The sequence below is a fragment of the Oncorhynchus keta genome, chromosome 7 (assembly GCF_023373465.1).
Source record: "Oncorhynchus keta strain PuntledgeMale-10-30-2019 chromosome 7, Oket_V2, whole genome shotgun sequence".
Lineage (NCBI taxonomy): Eukaryota > Metazoa > Chordata > Actinopteri > Salmoniformes > Salmonidae > Oncorhynchus > Oncorhynchus keta.
Window position 1 is genome coordinate 42,094,353 of NC_068427.1, and position 21,830 is coordinate 42,116,182.

The 21,830-nt window shown below is 43.4% G+C and overlaps 1 protein-coding gene across 1 annotated transcript in view; it reads right to left on the reverse strand.

Annotated features, from left to right (window-relative positions):
* Positions 1-629: 629 nt before the first annotated feature.
* The window catches only part of LOC118375953 (ly6/PLAUR domain-containing protein 6-like), a 56,845-nt gene continuing 35,644 nt past the window's right edge, over positions 630-21,830 (reverse strand). The window contains exons 3-5 of the mRNA XM_035762599.2: positions 8,559-8,657; positions 6,501-6,631; positions 630-3,465 (exon numbers count right to left, since the gene is read on the reverse strand). Coding sequence (XP_035618492.1) covers positions 3,292-3,465; positions 6,501-6,631; positions 8,559-8,657 — 404 coding nt within the window. The 3' untranslated portion in view covers positions 630-3,291. The remainder of the gene's footprint in view (positions 3,466-6,500; positions 6,632-8,558; positions 8,658-21,830) is intronic.

The following is a 21,830-nucleotide window of genomic DNA, read 5'->3' on the forward strand; positions in this document are numbered from 1 at the left end:
TCTCTTTATTTCCTCATTCCTTACTGCTCATGCGCTCTTAAAGTGGCAGCGCACGGTGAAGGCTCCGAGCAGATTTCGCCACACTGGTAGTGTACAGCATACAGTATACAGCATACTACCAGTAGGGCTACCCTGCCCTGAGGATCAGCATAGTGACCATTCCTCAACCAAGGGGGACATAAACACTGTCCAGACTGAAGGGTTGCTGGGGCTGGGTCTGGGACTGGGGCTGGGACTGGGACTGGGACTGGGGCTGGGGCTGGGGCTGGGACTGGGGCTGGGGATGGGACTGGGGCTGGGGCTGGGACTGGGGCTGGGACTGGGGCTGGGACTGGGGGCTGGGACTGGGGCCTGGGCCGCAATTGATGGAAATTCTGCAATCTGTGGAAAAGGGACGGATATGAATAGCAATGGAATGCAGATGCATGGCAAAAATGGGACATCTATCAAATGATCCTCATCTACAGGAATCTAGAGGACGAAGCGTAGTGATTGAATGCTGATTCTCTTGTCTGACTCTGAATGGGTATGCAGGCCTAGTTTGGTCAGACCATTGGTTGAATTGGTATCCAGCACTACAGTAGTATTACTTTGTTGCTCAAATAACACTTATCTCATACGCCATTGACTAAGTGGTCATGTCTTCATCTTTAATATGAAGTTACAAAGTCATTCACATCTATATATACAGTTATTTACAAAAACATTGCATGTAAAAAAACAGAGATGATATTTACATAATATCAATTGGCACAACATAACATGCAACAGCCACATTATCAATGTTGATAAACTCATGCAAACGCACTTGTACGGTGCTTCTCTAGAGTCAGATTAAGGCAACATCTGGCAAGATATGTTGGTGTAACAGTTTAACTTTAGACCGTCCCCTCACCCATACCGGGGCGCGAACCAGGGACCCTCTGCACACATCAACAACAGTCACCCACGAAGTATCGTTACCCATCGCTCCACAAAAGCCACGGCCCTTGCAGAGCAAGGGGAACTACTACTTCAAGGTCTCAGAGCAAGTGGCGTCACCGATTGAAACGCTATTTAGCGCGCACCACCGCTAACTAAGCGAGCGTTTCACATCCGTTACATTGGCTCTCAGGTCACAATGCAAAAGACCTTGTGAAATATTTTAAAGATAAACTCTAGTATTGCCTGATTGATTTAAAGGGGAACAACATGTTCTAGCCCTTAAAGGGATACTTCGGGATTTTGGCAATGAGGCTCTTTATCTACTTGCCCAGAGTCAGATGAACTCATGAATACCATTTTTATGACTCTGTGTCCAGTATGAAGTTTAGAGGTTATTTCGCGAGCCAATGTGAAGTAGCGTTAGCACAATGACTGGAAGTCTATAGGTATCTGCTAGCATGCTAACAGGGAAACTACCTCTAACGTCCTTCGTACTTGACACAGAGACATAAAATGGTGTCCATGAGTTCATCTGACTCTAGGGAAATAGATAAAGGGCCTCATTTCCAAAATCCCAAAGAATTCCTTTGTTTACCACAATAAATAGGACCCTGTGTTTTGAGCAATCGTCACATGACCTGGATTTGAACCTTTATTTAAAGCGGCCCCCTTTTTCTGTTTATTTCAGATGGTCCAGAACCATCCTCAGACAAATGCAAATCGGGTGCAAACCTAATTTCTGGATAAGCTCAGAATACAGGATAAAATCTTGCTGTGATAGTGGACAACACAAGGCCCGCCATAAAAAAACTGAATGTAATTTATCAAATGTGAACAGAGCAGACTACAGTAGATAAAAACATTTGCCATCTGTAAATCACGCTTCACTCTTTTCCTCTTAGCATTTGCCTGTAAGTGCTACTGAACAGACAGCAGAGATGGAGGCTTGCACACCTTGGTTCAAATCCCATTTGAAATGACCGGTCTCCTCTATGTCTCGGGCGGTCAGCCTAAACAAATCATAAAAACCTGGAGAACAATAACACTGTATTTGCTTACTATGCATTCTTCTCTGCCAGCCAGGCAGCCACGCCGGCCAGGCAGCCACGCCGGCCAGGCAGCCACGCCGGCCAGGCAGCCACGCCGGCCAGGCAGCCACGCCGGCCAACAAAGACTGATAGATGACGAAACACCGTATAAACACCAGAGGTATGTGTCACGAGAACGGAAAACATTAAAACAGGGGTGAGTAAAAGACTGAAGAGCATCCTGTGTGGCTCAGTTGGTTGAGCAACGCCAAGGTTGTGGGTTTGATTCCCACAGGGGACAAGAATTAAAATGTATACACTTCCTACTGTAAGGAGCTCTGGTTAAGAGCATATGTAATGTAGTATCAGTAAATAATGGTGTCATGCATTGTTTCCTCTCACTAAAACTGCAGTTAAGTGTTAGAATTACAGTACAGCTCCCGAAGCCTAGCCCAAAGTGCTGTGCTTAGCTATGGGGGTAGCTTACTGTACTGTACGGTAAGTCTGATTTGTTTTTCATCATCGGAAAATGTTAAGCCAAAATAGACCTGTAATTAACTTGAATCCTTTTTAAGGTTTGAGGAAATAGTTTTTCCACAACAGAAACACCACCTCATGCAAAGCGTTCTACGTTTGTTTGATGGGCACCAGGCTCTCATTCCGTTGTTAAAAAGACTCTCCACATACTACACATAAAAACATGAGCAGTGCCTATGTTATCTGTTCCACTTGACCTAAATGCTAACATTTCACACATACATATTCACTGTCTAACAACCATGTTCCTTAAAAAAATAAATACTATGTATATGTACATAATGTGTCAAACATACAACATGGGGAACTGACTCACAAATGTGAAAACATAAAAACACATAAAAGGTTCAAGCAGACTAATCCTCACAGAAGCTGCTGTCTGTCTGTTATTCTTCCTCATCACTGGAAAATATTGCAGCTTTTACAATGACCTATAGCCTACTGACGAGTCCAAACACGCCACCGTTTCACCTCCTTCTGTCCCTGTGCAGAAGACTAGTAGGGGGAGAATGATGCAATGTCATACTGTGATATTTAGTATGTTTGATCCTTCACGATTGACAGCCATATTGCCTATTTCAGAAGCAGTGTCGAGCTCTAAGTGCTTGGTTTATTGAGGCCCTGCATAACGATGAAAGATAATCAAAACTGGTTTCCTATTGAATTAAAAGGGAAATAAATTGTCCAAAACCTGCAGTGAGTCCTATCTCCATCGGGTGTATATTGGGTCCATCTAGTCGTATCAGACCTTCAACTGTTAAATAAAATGCTATATATATATATGTGTGTTTCTCTCCACTGGTCAGACAGAGGTGGAGATGAGCAGGGTGAAGTAGAGCAGGCTGGATGTTAGTGTGTAGCACTGTGAGAGCCCTGTGGTGCCGCTGAGGGGTGAGGTGGTGGCGAACACAGCCTCCGTCACGTTCCAGGGGAGAGGAAGGTTACAGATGTTCCCCTCACAGCATGCTGTGCAAACCTAAGGAGAAAAGTTTCACCATTAGATACAACACACTCTCTCTTCTCTCTCCCTCTTTCTCCCTCTCTCCCTCTCTCTCTCTCCCTCTCTTTCCCTCTCTTTCCCTCTCTTTCCCTCTGCTCTCCCTCTCTCTCTCTCTCCCTCTCTCTCCCTCTCTCTCCCTCTCTCTCTCTCTCTCTCCCCCTCCCTCCCTCCCTCCAGTGGAATCAATTTCAGTTTTCCATTTTTACTAACAGACATCGGGCCTTTAGTATAGCCTTTGACAGACATATTTACATTTACATTTAGTCTATAGTATTGAATATGGTGTTTACTTCTAAAGGGAATGCTCCTTTTGAAATGTTTTACACATCCTTTCATAAAGTTAATGTCCAACTTTTATATAAGGGTCAAGCTCTATCTTTTCCTGTTGCAGGCTTCTCTCTCTGCTCTCCCTCTCTCTCTCTCTGCACACTCTCTCTCTGCTCTCACTCTCTCTCTCTGCACACTCTCTCTCTCTCTGCGCTCCCTCTCTCTCTCTCTCTGCACTCTCTCTCTCTGCTCTCCCTCCCTCCCTCTCTCTCTCTCTCTCTCTCTCTCTCTCTCTCTCTCTCTACGCTCCCTCTCTCTCGCTCTGCGCTCTCTCTCTGCGCTTTCTCTCTCTGCTCTCCCTCTCTCTCTCTGTGCTCTCTCTCTCCCCTCTCTCTCTCTCCCCTCTCTCTCTCTCTGCACTCCCTCTCTCTCTCTCTCTGCTCTCTTTCTCTCTCTCCCCCTCTCTCTCTCCCCCCTCTCTCTCTCCCCTCTCAATTCAATTCAATTCAAGGGCTTTATTGGCATGGGAAACATGTGTTAACATTGCCAAAGCAAGTGAGGTAGACAACATACAAAGTGAATATATAAGGTGAAAAACAACAAAAATGAACTGTAAACATTACAAATGTCATATTATATATATATATATATATATATATATATATATATATATATATATATACAATGTACAAATAGTTAAAGGACACAAGATAAAATAAATAAGCATAAATATGGGTTGTATTTACAATGGTGTTTGTTCTTCACTGGTTGCCCTTTTCTCGTGGCAACAGGTCACAAATCTTGCTGCTGTGATGGCACACTGTGGAATTTCACCCAGTAGATATGGGAGTTTTTCAAAATTGGATTTGTTTTCGAATTCTTTGTGGATCTGTGTGATCTGGGGGAAATATGTATCTCTAATATGGTCATACATTGGGCAGGAGGTTAGGAAGTGCAGCTCAGTTTCCACCTCATTTTGTGGGCAGTGAGCACATAGCCTGTCTTCTCTTGAGAGCCATGTCTGCCTACGGCGGCCTTTCTCAATAGCAAGGCTATGCTCACTGAGTCTGTACATAGTCAAAGCTTTCCTTAATTTTGGGTCAGTCACAGTGGTCAGGTATTCTGCCGCTGTGTACTCTCTGTGTAGGGCCAAATAGCATTCTAGTTTGCTCTGTTTTTTTGTTAATACTTTCCAATGTGTTAAGTAATTATCTTTTTGTTTTCTCATGATTTGGTTGGGTCTAATTGTGCTGTTGTCCTGGGGCTCTGTAGGGTGTGTTTGTGTTTGTGAACAGAGCCCCAGGACCAGCTTGCTTAGGGGACTCTTCTCCAGGTTCATCTCTCTGTAGGTGATGGCTTTGTTATGGAAGGTTTGTGAATCGCTTCCTTTTAGGTGGTTGTAGAATTTAATGGCTCTTTTCTGGATTTTGATAATTAGTGGGTATCGGCCTAATTCTGCTCTGCATGCATTATTTGGTGTTTTACGTTGTACACTGAGGATATTTTTGCAGAATTCTGCGTGCAGAGTCTCAATTTGGTGTTTGTCCCATTTTGTGAAGTCTTGGTTGGTGAGCGGACCCCAGACCTCACAACCATAAAGGGCAATGGTCTCTATGACTGATTCAAGTATTTTTAGCCAAATCCTCTCTCTCTCTCTCTGCTCTCTCTCTCCTCTCTCTCTCCCCCCTCTCTCTCTCTCTGCTCTCTCTGTCTCCCCTCTCTCTCTCTCTGCTCTCTCTCTCTCCCCTCTCTCTCTCTCTGCTCTCTTTCTCTCTCTCCCCCTCTCTCTCTCTCTCTCTCTCTCTCTCTCTCCCTCTCTCTCTCTCTGCTCTCTCTCTCTCCTCTCTGTCTCCCCTCTCTCTCTCCGCTCTCTCTCTCCCCCTCTCTCTCTCTCTCTGCTCTCTCTCTCCTCTCTGTCTCCCCTCACTCTCTCTCCATGGGAATCATGCAGACTTCCGAGGTTGTGAGGACACACCTTTCACCAGGGATTAGAATGGCAGCGTACTGGAGTGAGCACTGTGGAGGATCTCCAGATGAACTCAAAAGCACCGTTAAGTGGTGGTGACATGGACAGGGCTGTAACATAAAGGGCCATTTTCACCTAGTCTGACCCTGGTTATTGACCCCCCGGCCAATATTAAGTCAATATTATTTGAAGTACTACTTAAGTAGTTTTGGGGGAATCTGTACTTGACTTTACTATTTATATTTTTGACAACTTTTACTTTTACTTTACTATATTCATAAAGAAAATAATGTACTTTTTACTCTATACATTTTCCTTGACACAGAAAAAGTACTCTTTACATTTGTAATACTTTGCAGGACAGGAAAATGGTCCAATTCATACATGTATCAAGAGAACATCCCTGGTCATCCCTCTGATCTGGCATACTCACTAAGTGCGCATTCTTCATTTGTAAATAATGTCTGAGTGTGCCTCCAGTTTATCCATTAAAAAAAAAGTTTTTTTAAATGGTGCCTGTCTGGTTTGCTTAATATAAGAATTTTTTCTTATTTTCCAAGTAAGAAAATGCCATGCCCAAGGTCAACCAGAATAATTACACCAGAGAAACCCCTACCCCACATCATTCCATTCTATCCTCCCAACACCAGGCCAAACTATTCCCCTCTTCCCATCTTGAATCTAACCTCCCAACACCAGGCCAAACTATTCCCCTCTTCCCATCTTAAATCTAACCTCCCAACACTATTCCCCTTATTGAACACTCCCCACTCCTTACCCTGGTTCCTTCATTGTCTTCTTCAGAGCATCCAGTAGAGAGGCAGTCTCCCAAAGCCACACAACGCTTTGTCACAGAGACACTGTCCCCCTCCATGTCCATCTTGTGCCGCGTGTAACAGTATCTAGCCTCTGTTGAGAATAATAAAGATAGTAAATAAGACATATTGACCTGGTAGCTACAATGCCACATTTTGGTTAGCATGGATGGATACTGAGTTAACTCAGCTTAACCAGGGACTAAGAATTGAGAGAAACACTGTTGTTATTTTTTTCTGTTCAGTTTGTGGGATAAAAACACCACAGACTAACTCCATCTAACGCCTCTGCCAAACGGTGTCTGAATTGACGCCTCTGCCAAACGGTGTCTGAATTGAAGTCTCTGCCAAACGGTGTCTGAATTGAAGCCTCTGCCAAACGGTGTCTGAATTGAAGCCTCTGCCAAACGGTGTCTGAATTGAAGCCTCTGCCAAACGGTGTCTGAATTGAAGCCTCTGCCAAACGGTGTCTGAATTGAAGCCTCTGCCAAACGGTATCTGAATTGACGCCTCTGCCAAACGGTGTCTGAATTGACGCCTCTGCCAAACGGTGTCTGAATTGACGCCTCTGCCAAACGGTATCTGAATTGACGCCTCTGCCAAACGGTATCTGAATTGAAGCCTCTGCCAAACGGTGTCTGAATTGACCACTCTGCCATACGGTGTCTGGATTGAAGTCTCTGCCATACGGTATCTGAATTGAAGTCTCTGCCAAACGGTGTCTGAATTGAAGCCTCTGCCAAATGGTGTCTGAATTGAAGCCTCTGCCAAACGGTGTCTGAATTGAAGTCTCTGCCAAACGGTGTCTGAATTGAAGCCTCTGCCAAACGGTGTCTGAATTGAAGTCTCTGCCATACGGTGTCTGAATTGAAGCCTCTGCCAAACGGTGTCTGAATTGAAGTCTCTGCCAAATGGTGTCTGAATTGAAGCCTCTGCCAAACGGTGTCTGAATTGAAGTCTCTGCCAAATGGTGTCTGAATTGAAGCCTCTGCCATACGGTATCTGGATTGAAGCCTCTGCCATACGGTATCTGGATTGAAGCCTCTGCCAAACGGTATCTGAATTGAAGCCTCTGCCAAACGGTGTCTGAATTGAAGTCTCTGCCATACGGTATCTGGGTTGAAGCCTCTGCCAAACGGTGTCTGAATTGAAGTCTCTGCCATACGGTATCTGAATTGAAGCCTCTGCCATACGGTATCTGAATTGACGACTCTGCCAAACGGTATCTGAATTGAAGCCTCTGCCAAACGGTATCTGAATTGAAGCCTCTGCCAAACGGTATCTAAATTGACGCCTCTGCCAAACGGTATCTGAATTGAAGCCTCTGCCAAACGGTATCTAAATTGACGCCTCTGCCAAACGGTATCTGAATTGAAGCCTCTGCCATACGGTATCTGAATTGACGCCTCTGCCAAACGGTATCTGAATTGAAGCCTCTGCCATACGGTATCTGATATACTCCAAAGTGACACATGACTGTAGGTCACCTTGGTCACTTTTAGTATCAAACCCACTAAAACCTGGAGGAAATGCCAATCATACCATGTTACACAGTGCATTCCAGGCAGTTTAGGTCAAGCACAGCATCTCTCTATCCAACAATCTATGAAGTTGTTATTCATACAAAGAATGTGTCTTGTCTAGGGCTTGGCCACAGTAACTTATTAGTCCTTAAGAGAGTGCTGTAAATCTGGCCTGATTGTGGTCGCGACACACTAACTCTCTTGATGAGGTTAGCTATTTATGAGCTAAACATGTCAACAGCAGGGTGACATTATACTCAATGATACACAGGTACAGAGGCCTCCATTGAACCAACAGAGTGTTAATTTACAACTTTGTTGGAAGCACTCAGAGAAGGAAAGAACACCTAATCTAAATGCAATATATGAGTAGGCCTATCCGAGAGCAGAGGGAGTGTAGAATTTACACATTGAGTATTACTTCCTGAGCTTAAAGTCCTAATGTAATCATCAACAGTGCTGAGAAGAACAATGGTTTGTCCTAGTGGTCTGACTCACCTTGTGGGCAGTACAGGTCTGGCGCCCAGCGATTACACTCATAGTTGTCAGGTGCTTCTTCACAGGTGAAGCACTTGAACCCGCCTGGGAATGGAGTAGCTGCGGAAACATACACACACTTAGAAGGGGTCATGCACAGGGCACTGGGACAGCCATAACGAATCACCTTAACAGACATGAATAAGCTATATACAGAGGTTCTGAAACATGTAATAAGTTATACACTGAGTGTACAAAACATTAGGAACGTGATCGACTGACCAGGTGAATCCAGGTGATCCCTTATTAATGTCACTTGTTAAATCCACCTCAATCAGTGTAGATGAAGGGGGGGGAGACAGCTTAAATAATGCTTTTTAAGCTTTGAGACAATTGAGACATGGGTTGTGCCATTCAGAGGGTGAATGGGCAAGACAAAATATTTAAGTGCCTTTGGTAGTAAGGGTCAGGCGCACCGGTTTGAGTGTGTCGAGAACTGCAATGTTGCTGGGTTTTTCACGCTCAACAGTTTTCTGTGTGCATCAAGAATGGTCCACCACCCAAAGGACATCCAGCCAACTTGACACAACTGTGGTAAGCATTGGAGTCAACATGGGCCAGCATCCCAGTGGAACACTTGACATCTTATAGAGTCCATGCCCTGACGAATTGAGGCTGTTCTGAGAGCAAAAGGGGCTGCCACTCAATAGTAGGAAGATGTTCCTAATGTTTTGTACACTCAGTGTATACAGAGGTTCTGAAATATTGAATAAGATTTGCAAGTTCATACCATAAACTGTGTAAGGGAATACCCCCTGTATTGGACAAAAATGAATGGCATGTCATTGGCATCGGACAAACCATATACACATTGGCCAATACCACCCAATTCGGCGTTGATTCATCCAAAGTGTATTGCAAATGCCATATGGTAATTGCCAGTTGTAACACTTTAAAAATTCAACAGGGGGCAAATGCGCTCCACCGGGGTTTTTCATATTGAGATGTAACCCAAATTAATGTCCAAAAGTAAAATTTTGAAAAAATGAACTTTTTTCAAAAACTTATCACCCCTTAAAAAAGTGCTTTCTGGACCGTTTTTCGAAATTCTTTCGATTTTTTTGTCAATTACACATGTGTAAGAACTGTATGAATATACTTTTGTCCAATTTTATTATCATAATTTTTTAATTTTTTTATATGCGCATAAGGAATATGTTTTGTCCAATTCCAATATGATTTCATAGGAAGTCAAAGTCAAAAGTCAAAAATGTCAAAATTTTGTAAAAAACTTCACACACCCATAAAAAAGTGCTTTCTGGACCGTTTTTCGAAATTCTTTCGATTTTTTGTCAATTACACATGTGTAAGAACTGTATGAATATACTTTTGTCCAATTTTATTATCATAATTTTTTTTTTTTTTTTTACATGCGCATAAGGAATATGTTTTGTCCAATTCCAATATGATTTCATAGGAAGTCAAAAGTCAAAAGTCAAAAATGTCAAAATTTTGTAAAAAACTTCACACACCCTTAAAAAAGTGCTTTCTGGACCGTTTTTTGAAATTCTTTCAATTTTTTTGTCAATTACACATGTGTAAGAACTGTATGAATATACTTTTGTCCAATTTTATTATCATATTTTTTTATATATTTTTTTAAATTGTGCATAAGGATTTTTTTGTGGGCCAAATGACGTAAGAAATTTGACATGCTCAAAAAATCCTGCAGAAATGCAAAATTGACTGGCCTGATGAACTCGGGATGGCCGGGCAGTGATAGTTGTTCCTTTCCATCACTCGTTGTGTTGACTTCATCATGTCCATTTTGTGATGTTTTTCACTATATAATCATATTGCAAGTGCACGTGCATTTGCAATATGTTTCAATGTGCATTTACCATATGAAATTTGACCTTGCTCAAAAATGCAAAATTGACTGGTCTGATGAACACAGGATGGCCGAGCAGTGATAGTTGTACATTTCCATCACTCGTTGTGTTGATTTCATCATCTCCGTTAGGTGATGTTTTTACACTATAGAATCATATTGCAAATGCACGTGCATTGTTGTGCAACTGGTAACCCAAAAATAAAAATATGGTTGTAAATGCATTTACCGGTCATTCTGATATTAATGCTCGCTATGGGAACACAGGATGGCCGGGCAGTGATAGTTGTACATTTCCATCACTCGTTGTGTTGATTTCATCATGTCCATTAGGTGATGTTTTTACACTATAGAATCATATTGCAAGTGCGCGCGCATTTGCAATATGTTTCAATGTGCATTTACCATATGAAATTTGACATGCTCAAAAATGCAAAATTGACTGGTCTGATGGACACAGGATGGCCGAGCAGTGATAGTTGTACATTTCCATCACTCGTTGTGTTGATTTCATCATGTCCATTAGGTGATGTTTTTTCACTATAGAATCATATTGCAAGTGCACGCGCATTTGCAATATGTTTCAATGTGCATTTACCATATGAAATTTGACATGCTCAAAAATGCAAAATTGACTGGTCTGATGAACACAGGATGGCTGAGCAGTGATAGTTGTACATTTCCATCACCTGTTGTGTTGATTTCATCATGTCCATTTGTTTATGTTTTCTCACTTTTGCAAAGTCACTGTGCATTTGCAATATGGTTCAATGGGCAGGTACCATCACGAATTTGTCATGCTATAAAAATCCTGCAGGAATGTGAAATTGACTGGTCTGATGAACACAGGATGGCCGAGCAGTGATAGTTGTACATTTCCATCACTTGTTGTGTTGATTTCATCATGTCCATTAGGTGATGTTTTTTCACTATAGAATCATATTGCAAATGCACGTGCATTGTTGTGCAACTGGTAACCCAAAAATTAAAATATGGTTGTAAATGCATTTACCGGGACTCCTATTATCCATGCCCGCTATGGGAGTACCCTACTACGGCCCTCTATCTATGGGGGCAGTCCTGAGTGCTTTATGGACTGTTTAAAATATTCTGATGGATACGCATGTTGTGCAACTGGTGATTGAAAATAGGCACCTGGTAACCCAAAAATGAAAATATGGTTGTGAATGCATTTACCGGTCATTCTGATATTAATGCCCGCTATGGGAACACAGGATGGCCGAGCAGTGATAGTTGTACATTTCCATCACTCGTTGTGTTGATTTCATCATGTCCATTAGGTGATGTTTTTACACTATAGAATCATATTGCAAGTGCGCGCGCATTTGCAATATGTTTCAATGTGCATTTACCATATGAAATTTGAAATGCTCAAAAATGCAAAATTGACTGGTCTGATGGACACAGGATGGCCGAGCAGTGATAGTTGTACATTTCCATCACTCGTTGTGTTGATTTCATCATGTCCATTAGGTGATGTTTTTACACTATAGAATCATATTGCAAGTGCGCGCGCATTTGCAATATGTTTCAATGTGCATTTACCATATGAAATTTGAAATGCTCAAAAATGCAAAATTGACTGGTCTGATGGACACAGGATGGCCGAGCAGTGATAGTTGTACATTTCCATCACTCGTTGTGTTGATTTCATCATGTCCATTAGGTGATGTTTTTTCACTATAGAATCATATTGCAAATGCACGTGCATTGTTGTGCAACTGGTAACCCAAAAATAAAAATATGGTTGTAAATGCATTTACCGGTCATTCTGATATTAATGCTCGCTATGGGAACACAGGATGGCCGGGCAGTGATAGTTGTACATTTCCATCACTCGTTGTGTTGATTTCATCATGTCCATTAGGTGATGTTTTTACACTATAGAATCATATTGCAAGTGCGCGCGCATTTGCAATATGTTTCAATGTGCATTTACCATATGAAATTTGACATGCTCAAAAATGCAAAATTGACTGGTCTGATGGACACAGGATGGCCGAGCAGTGATAGTTGTACATTTCCATCACTCGTTGTGTTGATTTCATCATGTCCATTAGGTGATGTTTTTTCACTATAGAATCATATTGCAAGTGCGCGCGCATTTGCAATATGTTTCAATGTGCATTTACCATATGAAATTTGACATGCTCAAAAATGCAAAATTGACTGGTCTGATGAACACAGGATGGCTGAGCAGTGATAGTTGTACATTTCCATCACCTGTTGTGTTGATTTCATCATGTCCATTTGTTTATGTTTTCTCACTTTTGCAAAGTCACTGTGCATTTGCAATATGGTTCAATGGGCAGGTACCATCACGAATTTGTCATGCTATAAAAATCCTGCAGGAATGTGAAATTGACTGGCCCGATGAACTCGGGATAGCTGGGCAGTGATTCTGGTTCATCTCCATGGCTCGTTAGGGTTGATTTCAGAATGTCACTTTTGGTGATGGTCCCTCTCCGTTTAAACATATTGCTAATGTACAAAAGTCAACTAGCAAGTCAGTGTCCATCAGTCAATTAGATGTCATTTTGACACCAAACTGATACCAATTGACACCAAACCCACTTTTTCCAACTCATTTAGAAGCCAACTATCATATATGTCAGAGCAGGCCCATAATTCACAGCGCCTTTAGTTTAAAACATAATAAAAACGTAAAACATATAGTTACGTTCTAGCTGCGGGTCCAGGTCAGACATTATGTGAAGGCCTATGTGAGGCGACCCCGAATCCCGAGTTTCGGCTCGATAGGTCCTTCGGTGCCCGAGTAAAACCCTAATTGGTGCTGAAAATCCACTTTTTTCCATGCCTTGCTATGGGGTCCTTGAATGAGCTATCGGACCGAAACGTTGGGGTCCGTCTCTATGGGCCGAGCCGGTTCCAATGCACCTAGTCTTGTGTCTCTGAGACTTTTCTAAATGTCGCCATTTTCGTAATGGTCAAAATGAATTGAAATCATTGCAAATGTACGAGGCTATTTCTCGGTCCGAGAACCTTCTAGAGCCACCTAACTCACCACGCACTATCGACCCGAGGTCTAGAACAGGTTTCTAAAGTTTCGGAACTCTAGGTCTGACGGTTCTTTTAGCTCGAACAAAGCTAACTATTGGAGGCACTGTCTGTCTCTACAACCCCCAATACGTCCCTCCTTCCAAGTTGTGTGTCTGTGTGATTTAGTTTTCCTTTGAAATTTTATGGGAAAAATGACTGATTTACAGTTCATGGGGTTGCCTAATCACACATATGAAGTTTTGGACAGATCTGACTTTTTTAACCCCTCGAAACAGCCCCTGAGACACCAATTAAGGCACTTCCGGTTGTCACAGGAAGCTATAAGTCAACACATATCCTCACTGGGCTATGCTTTTACAGAATCCTGAGTTTTAAGTCCTTACGTTAAGAATTGACTGATTTACACAGGGTTGAATGCACTATGTCTATCAAACTGCAGGCAGGTAATGGAAAAACACTTTTAGGGTGATTTTAACCACTTCCGGTTGGTCCAGGAAGCTTAGAATCAACACAGGTAGACCTCATACTGGCCTGATGGACTGTCATCAAAGACAGGTTCATACGGCATTCATAACCCATATAGACTTCAGGTTGAATTTAGGGGTGCAGGCAATGTATTCCTATGGGGAGAGAAGTCAATGCAAACTATTTGAAGTAAACACCTTCTTTTAACTATTAAGGGTTAATGCCACACGGTCAACGTTAGGCTTGCACGGATCGGAAGGACCTTAGGAACGTACCTGAGGTCGAATTGTGCTTCTCACCCTAACGGTTCTCTCACTGTCACCCAAAAGCAAATGACGTTGTGGGGCAGGCTTCATTTTGGGCCTACTTTTCTAATGGTCGCTGCGCTCAGACCGAGCGAGCTACGGTCAAGCGGGATATCTCGTTGAACTCGGCACGGCCTAGAGATTATGTTTATGCCATTGCCTGCTCTCTGTGTCTTTGAGAACCGCACTTTTTCACTCCATCCTTGCTGTGTGTGCGTGTGAGAGCTTTTCTTTGACATCTGTTGGGAGAAATGACTGATTTACAGTTCATGGGGGTTGCCTAATCACACATATGAAGTTTTGGACAGATCTGACTTTTTTAACCCCTCGAAACAGCCCCTGAGACACCAATTAAGGCACTTCCGGTTGTCACAGGAAGCTATAAGTCAACACATATCCTCACTGGGCTATGATTTTACAGAATCCTGAGTTTTAAGTCCTTACGTTAAGAATTGACTGATTTACACAGGGTTGAATGCACTATGTCTATCAAACTGCAGGCAGGTAATGGAAAAACACTTTTAGGGTGATTTTAACCACTTCCGGTTGGTCCAGGAAGCCTAGAATCAACACAGGTAGACCTCATACTGGCCTGATGGACTGTTATCAAAGACAGGTTCATACGGCATTCATAACCCATATAGACTTCAGGTTGAATTTAGGGGTGCAGGCAATGTATTCCTATGGGGAGAGAAGTCAATGCAAACTATTTGAAGTAAACACCTTCTTTTAACTATTAAGGGTTAATGCCACACGGTCAAGGTTAGGCTTGCACGGATCGGAAGGACCTTAGGAACGTACCTGAGGTCGAATTGTGCTTCTCACCCTAACGGTTCTCTCACTGTCACCCAAAAGCAAATGACGTTGTGGGGCAGGCTTCATTTTGGGCCTAATTTTCTAATGGTCGCTGCGCTTAGACCGAGCGAGCTACGGTCAAGCGGGATATCTCGTTGAACTCGGCACGGCCTAGAGATTATGTTTATGCCATTGCCTGCTCTCTGTGTCTTTGAGAACCGCACTTTTTCACTCCATCCTTGCTGTGTGTGCGTGTGAGAGCTTTTCTTTGACATCTGTTGGGAGAAATGACTGATTTACAGTTCACGAGGGTTACCTAGTCACACATATGAAGTTTTGAAAAGATCTGACCTTTTAACCCTTGGAAACTGCCACTGTGACATCATTAAAGGCACTTCCGGTTGGCACAGGAAGCTATAAGTAAACCCATGTCTTGATTGACATAGAAACTTACAGAATCCTGAGTTTTAAGTCCTTACGTTAAGAATTGACTGATTTACACAGGGTTGAATGCACTATGTCTATCAAACTGCAGGCAGGTAATGGAAAAACAATTTTAGGGTGATTTTAACCACTTCCGGTTGGTCCAGGAAGCCTAGAATCAACACAGGTAGACCTCATACTGGCCTGATGGACTGTTACCAAAGACAGGTTCATACGGCATTCATAACCCATATAGACTTCAGGTTGAATTTAGGGGTGCAGGCAATGTATTCCTATGGGGAGAGAAATCAATGCAAACTATTTGAAGTAAACACCTTCTTTTAACTATTAAGGGTTAATGCCACACGGTCAAGGTTAGGCTTGCACGGATCGGAAGGACCTTAGGAACGTACCTGAGGTCGAATTGTGCTTCTCACCCTAACGGTTCTCTCACTGTCACCCAAAAGCAAATGACGTTGTGGGGCAGGCTTCATTTTGGGCCTACTTTTCTAATGGTTGCTGCGCTCAGACCGAGCGAGCTACGGTCAAGCGGGATATCTCGTTGAACTCGGCACGGCCTAGACATTATGTTTATGCCATTGCCTGCTCTCTGTGTCTTTGAGAACCACACTTTTTCACTCCATCCTTGCTGTGTGTGCGTGTGAGAGCTTTTCTTTGACATCTGTTGGGAGAGATGACTGATTTACAGTTCATGAGGGTTACCTAGTCACACATATGAAGTTTTGAAAAGATCTGACTTTTTTAACCCCTCGAAACAGCCCCTGAGACACCAATTAAGGCACTTCCGGTTGTCACAGGAAGCTATAAGTCAACATATATCCTCACTGGGCTATGCTTTTACAGAATCCTGAGTTTTAAGTCCTTACGTTAAGAATTGACTGATTTACACAGGGTTGAATGCACTATGTCTATCAAACTGCAGGCAGGTAATGGAAAAACACTTTTAGGGTGATTTTAACCACTTCCGGTTGGTCCAGGAAGCTTAGAATCAACACAGGTAGACCTCATACTGGCCTGATGGACTGTTACCAAAGACAGGTTCATACGGCATTCATAACCCATATAGACTTCAGGTTGAATTTAGGGGTAAAGGCAATGTATTCCTATGGGGAGAGAAATCAATGCAAACTATTTGAAGTAAACACCTTCTTTTAACTATTAAGGGTTAATGCCACACGGTCAACGTTAGGCTTGCACGGATCGGAAGGACCTTAGGAACGTACCTGAGGTCGAATTGTGCTTCTCACCCTAACGGTTCTCTCACTGTCACCCAAAAGCAAATGACATTGAGGGCCAGGCTTCCTTTTGCGCCTTCTTTTTTTTCAAGGTCGCTGCACTCAGAGCGAGCTACGGTCAAGCGGGGCGTCTCGTTGAACTCTGCACAGCCTGGAGACTATGGTGATGCCATTTTTTGTGTTGATTTCAGAATGCCATTTTGGTGATGGTCCCTCTCCGTTTAAACATATTGCTAATGTACAAAAGTCAACTAGCAAGTCAGTGTCCACCAGTCAATTAGATGTCATTCTGACACCAAACTGATACCAATTGACACCAAACCCACTTTTTCCAACTCATTTAGAAGCCAACTATCACATATGTCAGAGCAGGCCCATAATTCACAGCGCCATTAGTTTAAAACATAATAAAAACGTAAAACACATAGTTACGTTCTAGCTGCGGGTCCAGGTCAGACATTATGTGAAGGACTATGTGAGGCGACCCCGAATCCCGAGTTTCGGCTCAATAGGTCCTTCGGTGCCCGAGTAAAACCCTAATTGGTGCTGAAAATCCACTTTTTCCATGCCTTGCTATGGGGTCCTTGAATGAGCTATCGGACCGAAACGTTGGGGTCCGTCTCTATGGCCCGAGCCGGTTTCAATGCACCTAGTCTTGTGTCTCTGAGACTTTTCTAAATGTCGCCATTTTCGTAATGGTCAAAATGAATTGAAGTCATTGCAAATGTACGAGGCTATTTCTCGGTCCGAGAACCTTCTAGAGCCACCTAACTCACCACGCACTATCGACCCGAGGTCTAGAACAGGTTTCTAAAGTTTCGGAACTCTAGGTCTGACGGTTCTTTTTTAGCTCGAACAAAGCTAACTATTGGAGGCACTGTCTGTCTCTACAACCCCCAATACGTCCCTCCTTCCAAGTTGTGTGTCTGTGTGATTTAGTTTTCCTTTGAAATTTTATGGGAAAAATGACTGATTTACAGTTCATGGGGTTGCCTAATCACACATATGAAGTTTTGGACAGATCTGACTTTTTAACCCCTCGAAACAGCCCCTGAGACACCAATTAAGGCACTTCCGGTTGTCACAGGAAGCTATAAGTCAACACATATCCTCACTGGGCTATGCTTTTACAGAATCCTGAGTTTTAAGTCCTTACGTTAAGAATTGACTGATTTACACAGGGTTGAATGCACTATGTCTATCAAACTGCAGGCAGGTAATGGAAAAACACTTTTAGGGTGATTTTAACCACTTCCGGTTGGTCCAGGAAGCTTAGAATCAACACAGGTAGACCTCATACTGGCCTGATGGACTGTTACCAAAGACAGGTTCATACGGCATTCATAACCCATATAGACTTCAGGTTGAATTTAGGGGTAAAGGCAATGTATTCCTATGGGGAGAGAAATCAATGCAAACTTTTGAAGTAAACACCATCTTTTAACTATTAAGGGTTAATGCCACACTGTCAACGTTAGGCTTGCACGGATCGGAAGGACCTTAGGAACATACCTGAGGTCGAATTGTGCTTCTCACCCTAACGGTTCTCTCACTGTCACCCAAAAGCAAATGACGTTGTGGGGCAGGCTTCATTTTGGGCCTACTTTTCTAATGGTCGCTGCGCTCAGACCGAGCGAGCTACGGTCAAGCGGGATATCTCGTTGAACTCGGCACGGCCTAGACATTATGTTTATGCCATTGCCTGCTCTCTGTGTCTTTAAGAACCACACTTTTTCACTCCATCCTTGCTGTGTGTGCGTGTGAGAGCTTTTCTTTGACATCTGCTGGGAGAAATGACTGATTTACAGTTCACGAGGGTTACCTAGTCACACATATGAAGTTTTGAAAAGATCTGACCTTTTTAACCCATGGAAACTGCCACTGTGACACCATTAAAGGCACTTCCGGTTGGCACAGGAAGCTATAAATAAACTCATATCATGATTGGGGTATGCCTTTACAGAATCCCGAGTTTTAAGTCTTTACGTTAAGAACTGAGTTATTTACGGAGGGTTTAGTGAGTGTGTGTTATTTCAGAAAATCATAGAAAATCACAGAAATCTCGCAGAGCTCCGCAGCACACTTTAAAAAGATTCGTAAGAACAACCTGCAACTGGATCTGTAACCGTTGAAAAAAAAAAACACCTATCCGTGAACATCACCAAGGTGTCGTTGTACGATTTCTCTTAAATGACGATAGATAAATGGCTGGTTCTTTTTTATTGACACCGGAGGCTCCTTGACTTTGACGTGAAGTGGAAAAAGAATTTCTCTATTTTCATTTTGGACCTTTAATCCCAGATAAATGGCCATAACTCAAAAACCGTTGAGGCCTAGACGCCATCTTGTTCGGGGCCAACTGCCCATTATGCCGCCCCTACGCTCACCGAGTTTCGGCTTCTAAATATTTTCAGTTTTCGAGATAAGGCCCCGTCGTGAATCGTGATGTTTTGTAGCAATAGCCATATGATTGCTTATGCCCTCTTGTGGGAATTTCCGGGACATGGGAAAAATGACATAAATCTTATTATTTTTGTAAAACGGAAACCGAATGTCCGACAACGTTCATTTGATGACTTCCTGGTAGGTCCGGCCCTGCCGCTCGGCCCGACGCCGTCCGCGAATTTTACAAACGATTTCGGACGTCTAGTAAGGGACCGTACATTTGCAATATGGACTTTCTCACTAACCATACAGGTACTGCCGAATTCTTCCCTTAAGGTATGTTAATAACATCAGTTTAGGAAATCTGGCTAGAAAAATATGAAACATCTGGATAATTAAGATGGATAAAAAAGTTTGGAATGCATCGAAGGCCTTATTTTGGATTGGTTTAATATAGTCACACTGCTAATATGGACTCTGAGAAACCATTGTCTGGGGGAACTCAGTCCTTCCAAACATATACTGTAGTTTAATATATCTCTCTTTATAGCTGTTATCACCAGCCAAGCCATTTATCTCTCTCCCACAATTGTTCTCATATAGACCTATAGTGTCAAGTACAGTTTAACCCATCATGCACTCTGCTAATCGAGTAAAACACTAAGACTAAGAGCATGTAGCCCAGTTGCTCCCTTCCCTTCTCAATTATTGGTCCCCAGAGGTTGTAAAATGTCCATGGAGGCCATGTGTTGTGAGCAAACAGACGAGGAAGCTGTTAGTCTTTCCAATTTCGCACCATTACATGAATCTAATTGGCCAGGTCCACACCCTTCCCTAGTGACAGCTGAAGGTCTGCAGAGCAGGCAAACATCATTTAGAACACAAAGTATGTTGCCAATCACCATGGCTACATCTCCAATGGCACCCTATTCCCCATGTAGTGCACTATATATCCTAAAGCGCTCTGCTCAAAAGTAGTGCAGTTCATAGGGAATAGGGTCCCCTTTGGGACGCATACTATGATACTGCCATGTTATGTCTAGCTAGACCATGATACCGCCATGCCATGTCTAGCTAGACCATGATACCGCCTTACAATGGCTAGCTAGACCATGATACTGCCATGCCATGTCTAGCTAGACCATGATACTGCCTTACCATGTCTAGCTAGACCATGATACTGCCTTGCCATGTCTAGCTAAACCATGAGACCGCCTTGCCATGGCCAGCTAGACCATGATACTGCCTTGCCATGGCTAGCTAGCTAGACCATTATACTGCCTTGCCATGGCTAGCTAGCTAGACCATTATACCGCCATGCCATGTCTAGCTAGACCATGATACCGCCTTACAATGGCTAGCTAGACCATGATACTGCCATGCCATGTCTAGCTAGACCATGATACTGCCTTACCATGTCTAGCTAGACCATGATACTGCCTTGCCATGTCTAGCTAAACCATGAGACCGCCTTGCCATGGCCAGCTAGACCATAATACTGCCTTGCCATGTCTAGCTAAACCATGATACTGCCTTGTCATGGCTAGCTAGCTAGACCATGATACCGCCTTGCCATGTCTAGCTAGACCATGATATATCTTTGTAATGGCTAGCTAGACCATGATACTGCATTGCCATGGCTAGCTAGACCATGATACTGCCTTACCATGTCTAGCTAGACCATGATATCGCCTTGACATGTCTAGCTAGCTAGACCTTGATACCGTCTTGCCATGGCTAGCTAGCTAGACCATGATATCTCCTTGCCATGGCTAGCTAGCTTGACCATGATATTGCCTTGCCATGGCTAGCTAGACCATGATACTGCCTTGCCATGGCTAGCTAGACCATGATACTGCCGTGCCATGGCTAGCTAGCTAGACCATGACACTGCCTTGCCATGACTAGCTAGCTGGACCATGATACCGCCTTGCCATGGCTAGCTAGACCATGATACTGCCTTGCCATGGCTAGCTAGCTAGACCATGATACTGCCTTGCCATGGCTAGCTAGCTAGACCATGATATCGCCTTGACATGTCTAGCTAGCTAGACCTTGATACCGTCTTGCCATGGCTAGCTAGCTAGACCATGATATCTCCTTGCCATGGCTAGCTAGCTTGACCATGATATTGCCTTGCCATGGCTAGCTAGACCATGATACTGCCGTGCCATGGCTAGCTAGCTAGACCATGACACTGCCTTGCCATGACTAGCTAGCTGGACCATGATACCGCCTTGCCATGGCTAGCTAGACCATGATACTGCCTTGCCATGGCTAGCTAGCTAGACCATGATACTGCCTTGCCATGGCTAGCTAGCTAGACCATGACACCGCCTTGCCATGGCTAGCTAGCTTGACCATGATATCGCCTTGCCATGGCTAGCTAGACCATGATACTGCCTTGCCATGGCTAGCTAGACCATGATACTGCCTTGCCATGGCTAGCTAGCTAGACCATGACACTGCCTTGCCATGACTAGCTAGCTGGACCATGATACCGCCTTGCCATGGCTAGCTAGACCATGATACTGCCTTGCCATGGCTAGCTAGCTAGACCATGACACCGCCTTGCCATGGCTAGCTAGACCACGATACTGCCTTGTCATGGCTAGCTAGACCATGATACTGCCTGGCCATGGCTAGCTAGACCATGATACTGCCTTGCCATGGCTAGCTAGACCATGATATCTCCTTGCCATGGCTAGCTAGCTAGACCATGATATCGCCT